This window comes from Vombatus ursinus, unplaced genomic scaffold (genome assembly GCF_900497805.2).
Source record: "Vombatus ursinus unplaced genomic scaffold, bare-nosed wombat genome assembly UNPS02009835.1, whole genome shotgun sequence".
In the NCBI taxonomy this organism is placed as follows: Eukaryota; Metazoa; Chordata; class Mammalia; order Diprotodontia; family Vombatidae; genus Vombatus; species Vombatus ursinus.
Window position 1 is genome coordinate 461618 of NW_020949613.1, and position 16477 is coordinate 478094.

General features: G+C 40.8%; 1 protein-coding gene across 5 annotated transcripts in view; it reads right to left on the minus strand.

Annotated features, from left to right (window-relative positions):
* Window positions 1–733: 733 nt before the first annotated feature.
* LOC114036452 (glutathione S-transferase A4-like) overlaps window positions 734–16477 on the minus strand; it is a 34200-nt gene continuing 18456 nt past the window's right edge. For all 5 annotated transcript variants that reach the window (XM_027852923.1, XM_027852922.1, XM_027852925.1 and 2 more), the window contains 4 exons: window positions 9189–9321; window positions 5673–5814; window positions 3435–3566; window positions 734–1193 (listed from right to left, as the gene is read on the minus strand). In XM_027852923.1, coding sequence (XP_027708724.1) covers window positions 1071–1193; window positions 3435–3566; window positions 5673–5814; window positions 9189–9321 — 530 coding nt within the window. In that variant the 3' untranslated portion in view covers window positions 734–1070. The remainder of the gene's footprint in view (window positions 1194–3434; window positions 3567–5672; window positions 5815–9188; window positions 9322–16477) is intronic.

Sequence of the window (16477 nt, forward strand, 5' to 3'; positions counted from 1 at the left end):
AGGTATGGCTTCCCAGCAGCTCGTGCATGAGACCTGAAGGCTTGCCTAACAATTTATAGCTACGTTGGTGTGGGTATTCTTGAAGGGTTAGGTTTGTCCCTGGGGCCGAATCTTTGAATTAGGGAGTGAGGGTAAGCTTTAAGGGGCAGAGGTTCCAGATTGTGCAGATAACGAGGAGGAGAAAGAGAGGGAGAGGAAAAGGGAGACAGAGAGGGCGAGTGTGGATGTGTCTCTCTCTAAACCGGTGCCCAACCCACAGGAGATTCTATATCTGGGAAGCAAGCAACCTAACAGATGCTATATCTGAATAGCAGAAATCTCAAACCCCCAGTAGTCTCTGCATGGAAAAAGAGAACACTTGGGGATGGGGATGGTGCAGAAGTAGCTCAGGGAGGTCTCAGGGAGACCCAGAACTTGAAAAGTGATGAAATTTACTATGTGTGTGAGTGCTTCCATAATGTTTATTTTAAGTAAGTTGTAGAACTTCATTCCAAATTAACATCTGCTTGAAAAAAATATACCAACATGGCATATATTGTCAGACTTCACTGCTATACTGGTGAGTTTTTCTGAACTGCTTTATTTTCCTTTCTTTTTTACTCTTTATTTTAAGGGATGGTTTTCTTGGTGGAGAGAAAGGGTTTATTAGGAAATAAAGGTAATATAAAAATAGCAATGATTAAAAAAAATACACACATCATACACCACAAAGATAACTTTAACTTTAATCAGCTTTGCATTTAATTTCAACTTTTGCCTTTAGTGGCATCATTAGTTTCGTACTTGTCTAACATTATGTTTTTAGTACCTAGAGATAGGCTTCAGCTATCCACTACAATGCTGACTTTGTGCTATTCATAACAATATGGCTAAAATCTTTATACTCTCTACTTCATAGAGTCATTGATATAGAACTCAAAGGGACCATCAGATCCAAGCCCCTCATTTTACAGATGAGGAAACTGAGGGCCAGGGGCAAGTTGTAAAGATCAGAGGCAGGATTTGAATCCACATCTTCTGATTCATCAGCTGAATCTCTTTCTATTGCCTACTTGTCCTACCCTTAGCCATTAAAACTGTAGAACCTTCCTCACAGTAGTCAAGTAGCGTTCATCTGGTGGGGGTTTTCTCTGACTACCAGGCTGGAGGAATTTCTTAATTGTAGGGATGTTGCTGATTCTTTTTTTAAATGCCTAATTCAAGAAAAAAAAAAACATAATTAGGAGGTGAATTGCAAAATAATACTACTTACAAGGCAGATCAGAAATCTACCTAAATGTGCGGTGGCCCCCCGACCCAAGGTATTGATAGAAATATTTGACATATGCGGATTGAGACATTGTGTAAGGAGAAAAAATAATGAGCTAAACCAGCTTCTTAGTGAAGATTTATTTGTCTGATTCAAAGAAATCACTACTCACAGATAACAAAAATAGGGTTGTGGGTACAACAGAAGAGAGCTAAGTTTTGAAGCTGGGGAAAGGCAGAGGGAAAAGTCAGAGCACAGTCAGTCAACAAGCACTTAGTAAGTACTTACTATGCATCAGGCACTGTGCTAAGCACTAGGGATACAAAAATAAATAAATAAATAACTTGCCCCACCCTCAAAGAGCTCACATCCTGATAGGGAAGATAATAGGTAGATAACTATGTACATACAAGATGTAAGATAATAATCATTTTTTTTTTTTGTTCGGTCATGTCTGACTCTTCACAACCCATTTAAGGTTTTCTCGCAAAGGTACTGGAGTGGTTTGCCATTTCCTTTTCCTGCTCATTTTAAAGATGGGAAAACTGAGGCAGACAGGGCTAAGTGACTTGCCCAGGATCACACAGCTAGTAAGTATCTGAGGCTAGATTTGAACTCAGAAAGAGGTGTCTTCCTGACTCTAGCCCCTGGGCATTCTATCCACTGCACTACCTAGCTGCCCAATAATAATAATAGCTAACATTTATATAGGGCTTTAAAAATATTATCTCATGGGTCAGCTAGAGCCCTGGAGTCAGGAGGACCCAAGTTCAAATCTGGCCTCAGACACATGATACTCACCAGCTGTGTGACTCTGGGCAAGTCACTTAACCCCAATTGCCTCACCAAAAAAAAAAAATTATATATACATACACACACACACACACACACACACACACACACATATACCTATATCTATATCTATATATATAGAGAGAGAGATATATAGATATATATATACACACACATATAATCTCATTTTATCCTCACAACATCCTACAACTTAGGATGTAGGTATAATTATTACCTCCATTTTACAGATGAGGAAACTGGAGGCAAACAGAGGTTAAGTGACGAGCTGAGGGTCACATAACTAGTAAGTGTCTGAAGTTAGATTTCAACTCAGAGAAGAGTCTTCCTGACTCCAGGCCTGGTACTTTATCCATTGCAACACCTAGCTACCTAATAATAGTAATAGCTAACATAGGGCCTACTATATGCCAAGCACTTTAAAATATTATCTCCATTTTACAGAGGTAATTATCTCCGTTTTACATATAAGAATCCTGGAGGTAAACAGAGGTTAAATGACTTGTCCAGGGTCATACAGCTAGTATCTGAGGTCACATTTGAACTCAGTCTTCCTGACTCCAGGTCAGCACTCTATCCACTGCACCACATAGCTACCCCACTATTTTATATAGAGTAGACAGGAGGTAGTCTCAGAGGAAACATACTAGGAAGGGGAGGAGAGTTGAAAGGGACCGTTAAAGACCACCTTCAGCAGGTCAGATTTGATACAAGTATTGGAGAAAGCCAGGGACAGGGTAGCCAAGAGATAGAGGTGGGTGAGGGAAAAAAAAAAGTATTTCAGGCCTGAGAGACAGCCAGGACAAAGGCACAGAGTCTGGAAATAGAATAATGTGTATTGCCAAGTAGACCATTATAGTTAGAGAATAAAAAGAAGGTGTGGAGGAATAGGTCATGGCTATGAAGGGAACTATGAGATGGGCACCCTAGGCAGTCAGCGGATAGCATGGAGCACTTGGCATGATGTAGAAAGGGGTGTGAATGACATAACTTTGATAAGAGCAGCACTGAAGACAATCTTTGTAGAAAAAAATGTTTTGTTTTGCGTAGGGTCAGTCCCTGCTTCCATTAAAAAACAAAACAACACCCTTGCAAGTTGCTAAATAGTCAAATTAGAGGCCAAAGGATTTAATCCTTTCCCTATCCATAAAATGTCTCAAATTAGATACGTTAGGTAAGCGAAAGAACAAAAAACTAAATAGAAACACCCAGTCAGTCTCCTTAAATTTCTTTTGGATACCACATGGAGCCCTAGGGATTAACTTGGATGGATACTTCTATTTCAATCTTTGTTCCTGCTCATTTCTTTCAGGTGTACACGGGGAGAGATGAGTTTCCTCCTTTTTCCCTCCTTCCCCCAAGCTTAACCATCTACCTGTAGCAGAGGAAATTCGGAGAGCACATTAGCACATAATTCTTCTACCATTAAAATAACTTCCAGCAGTTGTATGTCTGCCCAACTAAATTTGTTGCCAACCAGATAATCCTGTCCGTGGTTTTTCAAAATCTGTAGAGGGGAAAAAACAACAACAAAAGGACGTTGGATAAAAGTAAGCCCTATTTGACCTTGGATCAGTACACACTAAAGGATGCCATCATTTCCTCACTTGAATTATGGTCATTTGTGCACATTGCTTTGGGTCGCTAGGTAGCGTTGTAAGGTAGACTTATCTTCCCAAGTTCAAATGTAGACTCAGACAGTGACCCTGGGCAGGTCACTTAACCCTGTTTGCTTCAGTTTCCTCATCTGTAAAAATGAGCTGGAGAAGGAAATGGCAAAACCATTCTAGTATTTCCTTGCCAGGAAAACTCCAAATGGGGTCACAAAGAGACTTCGTAGACTGGGAACAGAACTGGGTTCTTTGCTTGAGCTGGCATCAGACCAAGGTTTAATCCTCATAAAGAATAAACTGCTTCATAGTCATAGTACCACGGGTTTAGAGCTGGAAGGCACCTCAGAGATCTTCTAGTCCAACTCCTTTATTTAGAAGATGAGGAAATTGAGGTGGGCAAGAAAGATGAAGCGACTTGTCCAAAGTCACCCACGTAGTAGGAGACAGAAGCATTGGAACCCTAGGCCTCCAACTCCAAATCCCACGCTCTCTTGTTCAGTTCTTTGTTTTCAGAGAGGACCAGTGACATCACAGAGTGACGTCGTGACTCTCCAGTGAATTGGATTTAAGTGAGGCAGAGCCGCACAAAGTCTCTCTCTCTCCCCAAGTCAGCCAAGTCTGGTGACAGGACAAAAGTCAAGACAACTGAAGGTGGCCCGGCAGTCACCTTCGACGTTTGACCAAGTGCTCAGTGCTGCATGGTGCCTGCTTCAGCCGCCTTTGTGGCCATTAGAACAAACTGTTCTCATCTGCCCATTCCACCAGGGCAAGTTTTCACACACTTGAGTGGATATCCTCCTAATTCACCCGTAGGCTTGAGGTCTATTGGCCACCCTCCACTGCACTAGTCACACAATGAGTTCCTAACTGGCCTCCCACAAAGTGTATGTTCTTGACCAGGAAGCTCATTCAGCCCAAATTTGTATGGTAATCTTGGCATCCTGAGCAAGCAACATGAAATACTAACTCAAATCCACTTTTTAAGACAAATTCAGTTGGCTGAGGGAGAGGGACTCTAGGATACTATCCTGTGGGATGCTCTATCCCAAGGAGCCTCAGGAAGGGGAAGGGGGTGGGGCAGGACTGGGAAAAGTGAACTGAGAACATGCTCCCCTAGGATGTAGCTGGTGGAGAAGTGGGGCAGGTGGAGAATAGGTTTCTGTTGTCGAATCTTTTCAGTTGTGTCTGACTCTTCATGACTCCATTTGAGGTTTTCTCGGCAAAAATACTAAAGTAGTTTGCCATTTCTTTCTCCAGCTCATTTTACAGATGAGGAAACTGAGGCAAACAAGGTAAAGTAACTTGCCCAGAGTCACACAGCTAGTAAGTGAATGAAGTCACATTTGAACTCAGATCTTTACTACTCCAGGCCCGGTGTTCTATCCACTTTGACACTCAGCTTCCCCTGAAATGTTACATACTTTCAAACTCCTAAACTCATTCAAACAGTTCTGTCTAAAGTTTTTATAATCTTTTTTTTCTTAATTTCGAAACTATTCTTCACCTTCAAAGCTCTTCAATGGCCTTTGGCCAAAGTCCATAATGTTCTAGTCTGATGGCCTCCTTCTGAGACAATATAAACGTATTCATTTCTGGTACAACCTTCAATTTAATCCAATCCAATTCAATAAACAGTTCTAAGTGTAGCCAAGGATTTTTTAAGGTGGAAGTGAGGAGGGAAATGCATTTCAGACCCCGGTGGACCTATGCAAAAGCATGGAATTAGGAAGTAAAATGTTACATAAAGGGAATAACTCTCAGGCCAGTCTCTCCGGAACGAAGAGTAGGTTCAAGACTAAAAAGAGAAAAAGGAATTTTTCATTTTTTCATTTTTTTTTAAATTATGGACTAAAACAAGCATTTTCATAATATAGATGATTAAGGAAAAAGGAAAAGAACCTGTATATTCTAAAATGTTTCTAATAGCTCTCTTTCTGGTGGTAAAGAACTGGAATTTGACATGTTAGAGCCTGTGAAATCCTTGGCTCACAAAGATTTACCTTTTCAAAGACACAGAAATAGCGGTTTTTGGCTTTCTCCAGGATGAGCTCAATCTCCTTCTCCTTTTCTTCAGCTGGCTTGAAATAAACTACAGTAATCAAGAATATCAGGTCCATGGTGCCATCCGTATACATGTTAATCCTGAAAGCACAGCATTTTAAGTTTCACTCAAAACTATACTTTTGGAGCAGTTAACTTCTATACTAGTCTTTTCTATGCTAATTAGTAGGTCATATGCTTATAGATTTAGAGCTGCCAATCACCTTGGGTTCAGTCTAACCTCTTCATTTTACAGATGAGGAAACTGAGACACAAAGAAGTAAAATGACCTGCCCAGAGTCACAGATAGGGATTGTCTGAAGCAAGATTCAAATCCAAGTCCTGCCTGGCACATAGTAGGTGCTTGCTGCCTTGACTATTCATTACAACACACTGGTAGGAATTATGTTTTCCCAGCCATCATTTTTTTAATCTCTTGCATTTAGGAGCTATGAAGCTGGGCTTGATGTGGGCTAGACTTACAAGTGGGCTTTGGCAACGGCGGTGAGATTTTAAGGGTGCTGAGGAGTGACTCATGTCTACCAAATACGTTTTACACCTGGCTTGCTGATGCCTATAATTCTACGTTAACCTTTCCTAAGTAATAAAATAGAAATATAATTGACTCTAAGATAATCAGAAACACAGGTGTGCATAGAAAAAGGCTAGGTACACCTGGGCATGCTGGCTCACCTTGGAGAGATCACCACCATCATAATGTAAAGACTAGAGCACACAACATAGAGTCAAGACAGACTGGAGTTCAAATCCTTCCTCAATCACTTTCCAATTCTTTGACCCCAGCGAGTCATTTTACCCCTCTCAGTTTCAGTTTCTTTTGTAAAATGGAAATAATAGCACCAACCTCACAGAATTGTCATGATCAAGTAAGATAATGCAAATAATGGGCTTTGAAAACCTTAAAGTGACATAAAATGGCTATTACTAACATCATTATTATGGGATTTTTAATTTTATTAATTTTTGTTGGGGGTGGGGGGAAGAATTTCTCTTAGCTAGGAGGTTGAGTTGGCTAAAACCCAATCCATGGGATGTGAAAATTTACTTAAGGCTTCAGATAAGCAGCTAAAAAGTGAATCAAGGCTTCCCAAGTAATGTGGCTTGGCTTATTTGAGGAAGGATTCAGCTGATGATGACTCTGTAGGCATGTAAATCTCCCCTCTCAACCAGCCCATCGTGAACCTTCTAAATATAATCTGTGACTTGACTTAGTTTACCTATAGAATCTACTTAACTAGGCTTGTTTCTATAGGGGATGCATGAGATTATGATTCTGTTTAAATTTGTTCAACTTTTATGACATCAAAGAAGGCATGAGATTGTAAATCTACCTTAATTTTTATAGTCTAAAAGAATGCATGAGATTACAATATGTCAAAGAATTTTCTATCACTCGGATGTAATTTTGTCTCCTAAAGGCGTCTTTATCAACCTAATCATTTTTCTACCTCCTGAACCTGTGCTTAAGCATAATAAAACCGAGGGTGTTACCTCTCTAATTTCTGTGTTGTAGTAGATTTACTTTGGCAGCAGTGATCGACCACAGGAACTCAAAGAGGAGATATTTCTTACCTAACATTATCCTTTCCAAAGAAGGACAAGTGCTAATGCTCACGCCCAATGCCTTCTAGAACAGCTGGCCCAAGTTCCACGCATGCCATTGAAAACTTGAGCTCATACCTGGCTCTGCTTCTCACTGCATGTATTCATTACCTTGGGAAAGTCATTTCTCTCTGGGCCTCGGTTACCTTATCTCTAAAATGAAGGAACTGGAGTAGATGGTATCTCAAATCCCTTCTAGCTTTAAATCCTCTGATCCTAAAATATGTCTGGAATACATAACATATTAAGCCCCTTTAGATAGCTTCATCTCAGTTTTCCCCTGTTTATCTGCTCCTTCCCTGGGAAACAAATTTTGACAGCAGTTACAGCAGGGACTGTGAGAGTAAGAGGGAATGTAAGAACATGAGGGCCTGTAGAATAGAGGAGGAGGGGGGCAGCTAGATGGCGCAGTAGATAGAGGACTGGCCCTGGATTCAGGAGGACCTGAGTTCAAATTCAGCCTCAGACCCATAATACTAGCTGTGTGACCCTGGGCAAGTCACTTAACCCCATTGCCTAACCCCCCCCCCAAAAAAAAAGAATAGAGGAGGTGGTGTCACTAAAGCTAGGGAAAAGACCCAGAAAGGAGAAGAAATGACAATAAAGACAAATTGTGCCCATTTCTGAATTCTCCTTAGGGTGGGTTTCCCAATTGAGAAATTACCAAAAGATATGAACAGGCAGTTTTTAAAGGAAAGAAATCCAAGCTATCAGTCATATGAAAAAATGTACCAAACCGCAAATAAATCTGAGAAATGCAAATTTTTTGGGAGGGGGGCAAGGCAATGGGGTTAAGTGACTTGCCCAAGGTCATACAGCTAGTAAGTGTTATGTGTCTGAGGTCAGATTTGAACTCAGGTCCTCCTGAATCCAGGGCTGGTGCTCTATCCACTGCGCCACCTAGCTACCCCTGAGAAATGCAAATTAAAGCAACTCTGAAATTTTAGTTCCCACGATCAAGTTGACAAAGTTGACAAAAAGGGCCAAGGACAAATGTTGGAGGAACTAGGGGAAAAACAGGCAGAGTAATCCATTGTTGGTAGAGCTATGATTGGTTCAGTAGTTCTGGAAAGAAGTTTGGAACTATGCCCCAGAAGTGACTACACTGTACACAGCCTTTGACCCTACAATACCACAACTAGGCCTATGCCCAAAGAGATCAAAGAAAGACCCATATTTATATCAGTACTTTTTTTGGTGACAAAGATCTGGAAACTAAGGGAGTACCCATTAATTAAGGGATGGCAAAACAAATTATGGTATATGAATGTAATGGAGTACTCTTGTGAAGTAAGTAAAGATGAAAGAAATGGGTTCAGAGAAACCTGAGAAGACTTATATGAACTGATTCAGAATGACATGAGCAAAATTAGAAAAACAATTATTCAATAATGACAACATTGTAAAGAAAACAACTTTAAAAGACTTCCAAATTCTAATCAATGCATCAACCATGATTCCAGAAGATCAGTGATAAAAAATGATACCCACCTCCTGACAGAGATGTGATAGTCTAAATATTCAGAATAACTTACATTTTGGGGCATGGCCATTATAGGAATTTGTTTTGCTTGATTATGCATATTTGTTATACGGGTTTAATTTTTCTTTGGGGGTGGAGGATGGGGAGGGAGGAGTGAGAAAAAAATGAATGCTTTTTAATTGAAAAAAATTAATTAAAAAATTTCCCTAGCTCAGTCTAGTCTGTCAGTACCTGACCCACCTTCATTCTCTTCTATTCAATCTACCTTGAGTTTGGCCTCTTCCCAAAGGTTGTAACATCAGAATAGGTTCTCTATTATGGGGAACTTATAATGTGCCAAAATCAAGTAAGGGCAGAGCTGATACTTTACAATGTTGTTTCTTTCAGGTCCTTCCCATACAGGTTGTATTTAGCAGCCAGGTAGCTAAGAATGGCTCGGGATTGGGTGAGTTTCATTCCATCAATTTCGACCAAAGGCACTTGTTGAAAGAGCAGCAATCCATCTGTAGGATGAAAAGACAGGTTCATTCAGTCTCTTTTCACAGCTATAAGAACTCTATGCATTTTTTTTTAATCTGGCCTAAACATCACTAGTTAGGACTTTTATATTTAGAGTAAGAATCTGCTATAACTCTCTTAAGGAACACAGTTACTTCATTGCCTTTCATTACCTGTGCCTGGATGAAGAAACACTGAAATTAAAGAAATGTATGTGATTAATATGGAAACATGTTTTGCATGATTGCACATATATAATCTATATCAAATTGCTTGTCTCCTCAATAAAAAGCAAGGGGAGGGAGGATGGAAGAGAATTTGGAACTCAAAATTTAAAAAAATGTGAAGAATTGTTTTTACATGTAATTGGGGAAAAATAAAATATTAAATTTTTAAAAAAATAAACATTCTTTTAAAAACACTTTTTAAAAATAAAGAAATGTTGCAAAAGTAGGTTTCTATTCATGTTAATTGTCACACCTTCTTTAGAACAAGAATAACGACCTGACTGAGGGTAGAAGCCAGAAGTCACCAACATGTCCTAAGCAATGTGTTGATACTTTTTTTTCTAAGTTTTAATGACTGATTAATTTCTCAAGAGAAAAAAATAGAGTTCCAGATAAGGAGTTAGCTGACCTGGGCCCTAGTTCTGCTCTGCCATTAATTGGCCATCTGATCTTGGGTACAATTCTTAACCTGCGGTTCACAAATTTGTTTTAAAAAATATTTTAATAATTATGTTTTGATATAATTGGTTTCCTTTGTAATCCAAGGTATTTTATTCTATGCATTTAAAAACATAATTCTAGGAAGGAGTCCATAGGTTTCACCCAAAAGGGTTCATGACACACAAAAAACCCTGTTAACAAGCCCTGGTTTGCTGTTTTTCAGTCACTCAATTACATCCACCTCTTTGTGACCCTGTGGATCATAGCATAGCAGGCCCTTCTATACTCCACTATTTCTCGAAGTCTGTTCAAGAACCCCTGGTTTGGATAACCTCTAAAACTGCTTCCAGCCCTATCAATCTATGAATCTTCAGCATGCAGAAAGAGCACTCTCGTCAAAAGATTTGGGTTCAAATCTTGCTTATTTCCTGGGTGATCCTGAGAAAGTCATTTAACCTCCTGGGGCCTCAGTTTCCTCATCTGTAAAATAATAGGGCTGAAACAGCCTCTGAGGTCCCTCCCAGATCTCAATCTGGTATGCTGCCATAGCAAAGGGGTATTTCAATTAGCACCCTCTTGTGTCTCCACACAATAATACCATCTTAGGCCTTTGGAAGGGCATATTACTTTTAATATATTTCGTATAATTCAATTTTAAAAGTTACCTTTAAAATCAATATACTTAATAGTGGTCGTGCTTAGGTGTCCTATCTCAAATGTTAGACTCTGAAAAGAAGTAGGTAATTTAAACGTTTATTAAACACCTACAGTTTGCAAGGTCCTTTTCCAGGCAATGAGGAAACAGAGAAGAAGAAAAAATAAGCATTCTCTGACTACCAGGAGCTTAGTAGAGGGATATGACATGTGTACAGATAAGTAACCTAAGTGATTGGGAGGAAATGAGGAGCTAGCAAAGGAGATGGAGACATTAGGGAGGTCAGAGGGCAATTTAATTCATAAATTAAGTTCCTACAAGATAGAAGTTTGCCTTATGGATAGAGGGCAAACCTTGCAAGAAGGAAATCTTGAGTGCAAATCCTGCCCCTGCCCCTTGACCATGGACAAGTAACAACCTCTCAGCATCTCCCACTAGAACAGGAATCCTTAATTTTTTTGTGTCACGGACTCCTTTGGCAGTCTGGTGAAGCCTATGGACCTTTTCTCATAATAATGTTTTTTAATTAAATACATAGGGTTACAAAGGAACCCAGGGCAGCTAGGTAGCACCACTGATAGAGCACTGGGCTTGGAATCAGGAAGACTCATCTTCATGAGTTCAAATCTGGCCTCAGACACTTTACTAGCTGTGTGACCCTGGTAAAGTCACCTAACTCTGTTTGCCTCAGTTCCCTCATTTGTAAAATGAGCTGGAGAAGGAAATGGCAAACCCCTCCAGTATCTTTGCCAAGAAAACCCCAAAAGGGGTCATAAAGAGTTGTACAGGACTGAAACGACTCAACAACAGTAACAAAACATATCTTAAAAACATTAAATAAGTGTAGGTTTTTGGTGGCGTTATCAGAGAGACCTGTCCATAAGCAACTGAAGAAAGAGAACACCGAGAAAGGAGCAGTATCTGAGGTAGAAAAATAATACCTCACACTACCATGTATTTCAAATACACGATGTCACTTTGATTAGTCAGCCTTGTGAAGCAGGTAGCAATTATTATGTTTCAGATGAGGACAGATCCTGTCTTGCCCAACACAAGACGTCAGATACTGATTTGTTGGAAGTCAATCAACCTGAAGGAGGCCAGCAGGTTTAAACAATTGTCACGCATTAATCCAATCTTCTGTATTTGCATAAGACAAAGTCTCATAGGCAGAATTTCCAAATCAACTGCTTTAACAGAAGTGACTCAGCAATTCATTCAGTTTTTCTTCCCCCCTTGAGCTAGCCAGACTCTTAGTTTTACTGACTGACTAAACTGATCCATCATATTATCACATTGTTGTTGTTCAGTTGTTTCAGTTGTGTCTGACTGTTTGTGACTCCATTTGGGGTTTTCTTGGCAAAGATACTGCAGTGGTTTGCTGCTTCCTTCTCCAGCTCATTTTACAGATGAGGAAACTGAGGCAAACAGGGCTAAGTGACTTGCTAGGTCACACAGCTAGTAAGTGTCTGAGGTCACATTTGAACTCGAGTCTTCCTGATGCCAGGGCCAGCACTATTTGGTACGCCACCTAGCGGCCCTATCATATAGAGTACAAGGGCTTAACGTACAACGTACAGAGTAGAAACTAGTATGAAGCAATTAAGGTTGTGCTTTAGTTACCAATAGCCTGGGTGCCTCAAATTCCTACCTGTTACCCACACTAAATCCTACAGACACCTAGAGTTCCTCTGACTACCTGCTCCCTCTCTCAGGTCCTGACGTATCAAGCCTAAGGGTCTTATTATCATAATAAATAAAGCACTGAAATTGGAATCAGGATGACCCAAGTTCAAGTCTTGCCTTGAACACTTATTAGCTGTGTGACCCTAAATTACTGGAAAATGAGGTCAATAATAGCTCCTTCCTCAGAAGATTACTTTAAGGACCAAATGAGGTAATATATGTAAAACTCACTCTGCAAATTTTAAAGTGATCTACAAATACTATATTGCTCTTGCGTTTTTCTCCCACTAGAGATGGGCCGCACCAAAGACCATGTCAAACTGGAACTTAGAATCCCGGCGGGAGCAAAGCCGGCTCTCCGCTGGCCATATGGGTTGTCGCCAACCCCAAAGAGTAACTGCATTCCTAGCTCTCTCTGGTTTCTATCTCCCTCTGCCCTCCTCTTCTGCACTCCCTGGAGTCTTCCTTTGTCGTGTAAAAGCGGAAAGATCACTAGATTTTAGTCAGAGACTTTAAGTTTAAATATTGACTCTGGTACTCATTATCTGCATGACCTTGGACGAGTCATATCCCTCCGATCTGGGCCTCATCGAAGTGGCACAGTGGATAGAGCCTCAGGTACTAACTGTGAGACCCTAGGCAAGTCACTTAACCTCTGTTTGCCTCAGTTTCCTCATCCGTAAAATGAGGATTATGACATTGCTTACTTCCCAGGGTTGTTGTGAGGCACAAATGAGATATTTTTGAAATGCTTGGCACACAAATGCTTGTTTCCTTCCCCTCCCATCCCGACTCCCACCCTGTTTCCTCATTTATAAAATGAGGAGACTGGATTAGCTGACCTTAAGGGTCCTTGGCAGGTTTAGATCCATGCTTCTACGAAGCTGTATGATCGTGGGCAAGTCACTTCACTTACACGGGTCTCGGTTTCATCTATAAAATGAGAGGGTTGGACAAGACGGCCTTCCAAGGTCCGTTACAGCCCCAGATCTGTGACCCTATGACCCTACCCACCTGCACGATTTTAGCAAGTCACGATAACCTCAGGTTCTTCATTTTCTTCATCATCATCATCATCATTACAGCTAATATTCCTATAGCACCTACTATGTGCCAGGCGCTGTGCTAAGAGCTTCACAATTATCTCATTTGATCCTCACAACCACCCTGGCAGTTAGGTGCCGTCATTATTCCCATTTTACAGATGAGGAAACTGAGGCACATAAGTGAGACTTAAATGACTTTCCCAGGGTCACACAGCTAGTAAGTTATCTAAGGCTGGATTTGAAATCAGGTTTTCTCAACTCCACGGGGTTGGAGTAGATGATCTTATGCTACTTTTCTACTCGCATTGCTGCCGCCATTCTATTGCTCAATGAAACCAGCCTTCTTCTGAAGAAACCACGCCTTTCACACCCTGTCTAAGGCCGGTTTCTCCTTCTATTAAAACATCCCGACACAAAGAGCTGGGAAGACATGACGCAAAACTTAGTGCCTCTTCCAGAGAGGGGCTCCCTCGGCTGTCATCGCTCAGAAACCAGCTCTTCCTTAAAATTCTCATGGTGTCTAGATCTATTGCTGTCATGTACGGGGTCACTATCCCCACCCTGCTCCCATCCAGCCTCAAAGACTATCCCGTCTAATCCCTGCCTCCTTCACACAGTCTGGTATCTCACTTCGACTCTCGTGGTTTGTCTCCAAACAACCTCATAATCAAACCCCAGAACACCCCCAGGTGCCAGAATTATTAATTATTGGCTACCTACCCATCTATTTTACCAGCTATCTAATATTTAGCCAGGTTGCCAATACTGTTATGCTTCAGTACAACGTCTTGACCTTTCAATGTGTACTAGGATGGTGGCCTCACCTGCCATTACAGAAAAGAAGGAAAGATAAGTGTGGAGGCTTCAGGATCAGACAGCAATATATAGGCCCTGACAGAATAGGAGACCAGCACCTCATTCTTTTTTTTTTTTTTTAGGCAATTGTGGTTAAGTGACTTGCCCAGGGTCACACAGCTAGTAAGTGTTAAGTGTTTGGTCTGAGGCCGGATTTGAACTCAGGTCCTCCTGACTTCAGTGCTGGTGCTCTCTCCACTGAGTCACGTGGCTGCCCCACCCCCCTTTTTTCCAGCACCTCATTCTAGAAGCTCTTGAAATGTATCAGAGAAAACATCCAGTTACTTGGTGGTCTTACCTAATGGCATATAATGTTTTTGGTTCCACAAAGACTGAGTCTACCACAGAGATCCATAGATGTACCTGTGGTCAGGCATGAGTTGGAGGGTGAGGGGAATAGAAGTGAGGAGGAGTATGTGGAAAAGATAAGCTGTCAGACCTCCCTCATTGCTCCTACAAGCCCACCAGCACTGACCCTGAGGTTTCCCTAATCCCAGTGCACTGGGAACCAATTGCCACATTCCTTTTCTCTCATTTCCTTCTCCTGCAGAGATTCCAGGACAGCAAGTTGTGTGTGTGTTGGGGCAGTGCAGGTCAGGCAGAAAAAAGGCCTTCCCTTGGGTGTGGCTCTCAGGCAGGGGAAAGAATGTTACTAAACTTTGATGTTCCTAGCATCTGAAGGACTATGAGTACTTTCAGTACCCAAGGCCAAGGTCTCTAGAGGCTTTGAGTACAAGCATGAGATAATTCAACCCTAAACAAGGATTGCAACAATTCAAATAGAATGAGACTGTGGGAATAGAATCAAAATGATTTGATTAGGGAGATGGGGTGGGAGGTGGGATAGATTAGGGTCAGGAGAGAGAAAAGTCCAAAGTTTCAAGTCTGGGTGGCCTAGAACATTAGAAATTGAAAAGAATTTACAGCTCTGGTTCAATTCCCTCATTTTACAACTGAAGACTCGAGAGGAGGCATGGTTAGACCTGCATTTTAGGAAGATCAATTTCACGGCTGAAGGGAGGATAAACTGGAGTTGGGAAAGACTTGAGGAGAAACCAACCAACAAGTTACTGAAATAGCATAGGAGTGAGGTGAAAAGGGCCTGCACCAGGATGGTGGCAGCATCAGAGGAGAGAAGAGGGCATATAGGAGAAATGTTTTGAAGGTCAAATCCACAAGCCTTGGCAACAGATTGGAAATAGGAGTTGAGAGAGAGTGAGGACAAGGATGAGACCTAGGATGTAAGCCCGAGGAACTGGGAGGGTGGTGATGTCTTCTATAGTAATAGAAGTTCAGGAGAGGGAAGGGTTTTGGGGAAGAGATGATGAGTTCAGATTTGGACATATTGAGTTTAATATGTCTACAGGACATAGTTTGCGACGTGCTTGGAGATAGCAGACTAGAGGTTAGGCCTTAATAATTAGATCTAAGAATCATCTACAAAGAGAATACAATTGAATCCATGAGAGTTGATGAGATCACCAAGTAAAATAGTAGAGACAAAGAGAAGATAAAAGGACCCAGGACAGAGCCCTTGGGGGCATCAAGGATCCTGGAATTCAAACCTAGTTCTCTTATTGCAAATCTAGCACTATATGACATAATTATTTTGTGCTTTTAAAAAATGTATTTTCAAGGGGCAGCTAGGTGGCACAGTGGATAGAGCACCAGCCCTGGATTCAGGAGGACCTAAGTTCAAATCCGACATCAGACGCATAACACTTACTAGCTGTGTGACCCTGAGCAAGTCACTTAACCCCATTGCCTAGCCAAAAAAAAAAAAATATATATATATATATATATATATATTTCAATTATTAACTTAACAATCAAGATCAAATATGAATATTTCAGTTTGCAAACAAAAAGAATATTAGAAATTCTGAACTTCTTTTACAAATTTTTTTCAAAAAGTACCTATTAAATGCAGTAATAACAAATTTGCCCTGTTTGCTTGTGTCTGGTGCTAAACTATTTTGTGTTTACTTCTGTGGGGCTTTTTTAATTGAATTCTTTTTTTAATTGAAGCTCTTTTCTTTTAATATTTCTATCACTACCTCCTGACTCTTCCCCATCCTCTAATATATAATTATTTTGAAGGTACATAAACACAAACAAGGCCATGGACTTGTTAGTGGGACACATAAACTGGACTGTGACAGACATATGTTTGTTTTTCTACAAGCCTGGGTCTGTGCAGTCCCACAGATCTGAAGTTACGCATCCTTCCAAGTCAGGGAGAACTGAGTTA